We start from the raw sequence: 3,636 nt of genomic DNA, 5'->3' as shown, positions 1-3,636 counted from the left end.
ATATTTGGGAATGCCGGGCATTCAAAACCTCTTCGGGATCGACTTTGGTGCCGCGCTTGGAGGAAATGGCTTCTAAATTTTTTTTAGAGTCCGATCCTTTCAATATCGGGGTGCTCCCCGGATCTGATCGACCCTAGAGTTGTATGTTTCCACCTTTTTGTCGTTGGCCACAATTTTTTTCTCGCCTGACTCCACCCGTTTGGTTAACGCTTCGAGCATCTTCATTACCTCTGAAGTTTCCCGGGCTCGGCTCCACCCGGTCTCTAGGTGGTTTTTTCATCTCTCCCAGTACATTCCCTAGATTGTTCGGCCTAGACCCTGTTAGGTGCGTGGTTTTGATTACGCAATTGTGCTATTGCCGCCTGTTGAGCTTGTAACATTTTGAAAATCAGTCATAGGCTCACCCCATCACCTTCACTTTCGGGTGCTTTTTGAGCTGTTGGTCGTGGTCCTCCACGAGCACTATTTTTAGAATCAGTTGTCAAATTGATGTTGATGGCCGCATGTGAGTTAGCATCGACTGAGTTGGCAGCTGGGACACCATTGGGATCGGAAAGAAGCACATCATTACTAGGCACCACATTATTATTTTCGCCGTGATGGATTGACTCAACGTCAACGTTCTAGTGAGCAGATTGAGAGTTTGACATTTTTAGGCTGACCTGAAATTAAGATTTCAAAGAGCAAGCGTAAAATAAAATGCGTTATGGAGATTCGTACCAAATTACCACTATTATCCTTAGCCCCACGGTGGGCGCCAAGCTGCTTATCCCAAAAAATAAGTAACAATTAAATTTATACGCGGTTTAAAGGATACATGATTTAATTTAATACGAACAAATAAGAATAAAAGATAGATGAATTAAAGACGAAATAAACAATCAAACCAATCGCAATGTGATGACCAAGCCTAGTCTCAAATTGGACAATGTCTCTCATCCATGATTGGACCCTCGGTACAAGCTCGGTCGTGAGTAAAGAATAGAACAAATAAGTAATTCCTTGCACAGTAGCTAGGAGACAAAAGTAAACTTTTACTGCTTTGAATTGCGTGTTACAATGTGTTAGATAAAAAAAACTTCCCCTTTATATAGTAGGAGAATTTCAAACATAGTATAAGTCCTACAAAGGTAAAAAAAATCTTGTTTTCCCGGTAGTTGTTGATCTGTAATGAACAACGAACGGTATTCCTGCCGTAAAATTCGTTTGAGGGCGAATGCTCGCTATCCGTCATGCATAAACGTCCACCGTATCTCCCGAGATACAAAGGCTACACTTGGTCCGGGGCATGTAGCCTTGCTGTGTCTGATCTTCAATACATCGTTCACTGTTCCCGGGTCTCAATACGAGGAGTTCCCGACTTCAATTATCATTTCGACGATCCGTGCTTCCCCTTCGTTCTCTCACCGGGGAATCGGGAAAAACTTTACCCCCGATTTTACCCGTACATAATGACAACCTACTAAAGGTATACAACTGCCTTTTCCTGATCGTTCAGCCCATCATTATTGGCATTGGTTTATTTTAAATATGACTACACAATAATTACGCCTCAATTTCAAATATGTTGGAGTTGTTTATATATATGCTTACTTCTCCATTAAAGCTTAATTAGCACCTAAATGGAGCTTGTTGGCTCAGTTCTATGGCATTCTACACGTGAAATGCTAATTAATTAGAGAACAAATAAGAATATACAGTTGTCACTATATATCTATTTAATTGTCCAGTTCAGCTACATCTATTAAGCAAGATTTGGTTAGTGCAACTGCTAAATTAATTAGCAGATAATCACTATATTATTATGAGGCTTCACTTATTTAAGAAGCTGCCAAAAAGAAGATGAGAACAAAAAATTCAAAGAACACAAAAATAACGTGCTTGAGATTAAACACTCAACAAGCTAAGCATAGTCTGGTTAAATTTCTTGTATATAAAGCCCTCAAACAAGAACTCTAAGTACACCATCTTTTCGTTTCCTGTCTTTAATCTCCTTGCAAAGCCAAAAAGGTAAGAAATAGAAGAAAAAAAGAGAGGAAATATATATTAAAAGAACCATGAAAGTTAAGGTAGAAAGCCCAAGAATTATCAAGCCTTTATATGAAATAACTCCTCCTTCAAAAACAAGCCAAATTCCTCTTTCTGTCTTTGATACAGTCACTTATGATGCCCACATTGCAGTAATTTATGCATATCATCCACCCACCCCATCAAATTCTGCCATTGAGTTAGGACTTCAAAAAACATTAGCCATTTATAGGGAAATGGCAGGGAGATTAGGCAAAGATGAAAGGGGTAATCTTGTCATTTTACTCAATGATAAGGGTGTTAAATTTATTGAGGCATCAGTGGAGAGTGCACTTGATCATTCAATACTCCTCAAGCCTTCACCAATTTTGCTTAATTTACACCCTAGCTTAAAAAATGTTGATGATTTGATACAAATTCAAATCACTAGATTCACTTGCGGCTCCATGATTGTTGGATTTACAATCCACCACCGAGTGGCTGATGGCCGTTCCGCCAGCCACTTGTTGGTTGCATGGAGCCAAGCCACTCGAGGCCTCGGAGTCAATCCACTTCCTTTTCGCGATAGTACCATTGTCACCCCTAGAAACCCTCCCCTCATTGAGTTTGAGCATGAGGGCGCAGAGTTTATATCTAAAAGGGCGCAAAAAGAATATTCGCTCAACGGATTAACTCCTTATATGAAAAATGATGTTGTTGTGGAAAAATTTCATTTCACTCCCGAGTTTATCACCAAGCTCAAGGCAATAGCTTCTTCCAAGAATGGCCAAAATAGGCCTTTTAGCACTTTTCAAAGCCTTGTAGCACATTTATGGAGGGTTATGACTCGAGCTCGCAACCTACATTGTTCAGAAACAACCCAAATAAGAATTGCGGTTGATGGTCGAATGAGATTAATCCCAAGAGTATCCAATGAGTACTTCGGGAATTTAGTCCTTTGGGCATTCCCGACTGCAAAAGTGAAGGACCTTTTGCGAGAGCCTCTTCCATATGCAGCAAATCTCATTCACGATGCTATCGCAAAGGTAAACAACGACTACTTCAAGTCATTCATTGACTTTGCAAGTTACGAGGCGATCGAGAAAGATCTTATCCCCACAGCAGACATGAACAAGCACATACTTTGCCCTAATTTGGAGGTCGATAGTTGGTTAAGTTTCCCATCTCATGACCTTGATTTTGGAACTGGTAGTCCTTGCTCTTCCATGCCATCTTTTTACCCAACAGAAGGCATGTTATTACTCGTGCCGTCTTCAATTGGAGAAGGAGATATTGATGCTTTCATTCCGATATTCAAAGACAACTTGTCAGTCTTCAAGAAATTATGCTATTCTCCAGCCTTCATGCAGATAGAAAAGCTCCATTCATATCTATGATACATAGTTCAATGTGTTACATTTAAGAGTCAGAAAATTGTTCTTGTTTAATTATGCTCTTGTTACGTTTTTATAAAGACGTTATGGTAATTTCAGTGTTTAATTGGTATTGATCATAGGTAAATTTTAGCTTTTGTTTTTTTATGTTTTTAGTCCGTATTTTTCTTTTTCTCAGCCACTAATTACTAGTAATATATGATAAACAAAAAGGCGCGTAAAGGATTCAACATAA

At 39.4% G+C, this 3,636-nt stretch overlaps 1 protein-coding gene across 1 annotated transcript; it reads left to right on the top strand.

Annotated features, from left to right (window-relative positions):
* The first annotated feature begins 2,057 nt into the window (after positions 1-2,057).
* Positions 2,058-3,404, top strand: LOC107791446 (agmatine hydroxycinnamoyltransferase 1-like). The gene has a single exon (XM_016613523.1). It carries the CDS (start codon positions 2,058-2,060, stop codon positions 3,402-3,404), a length of 1,347 nt encoding a protein of 448 aa, XP_016469009.1.
* Positions 3,405-3,636: the final 232 nt, after the last annotated feature.

This window comes from Nicotiana tabacum, chromosome 9 (assembly GCF_000715075.1).
Source record: "Nicotiana tabacum cultivar K326 chromosome 9, ASM71507v2, whole genome shotgun sequence".
In the NCBI taxonomy this organism is placed as follows: domain Eukaryota; kingdom Viridiplantae; phylum Streptophyta; class Magnoliopsida; order Solanales; family Solanaceae; genus Nicotiana; species Nicotiana tabacum.
Note: the sequence above shows the minus strand (reverse complement) of the source record. Positions and strands in the feature narration are given on the sequence as shown.

Bases quoted from the DNA above. Each gene is read 5' to 3' on its own strand.
- LOC107791446 (XM_016613523.1), top strand. From the start codon at position 2,058: ATGAAAGTTAAGGTAGAAAGCCCAAGAATTATCAAGCCTTTATATGAA.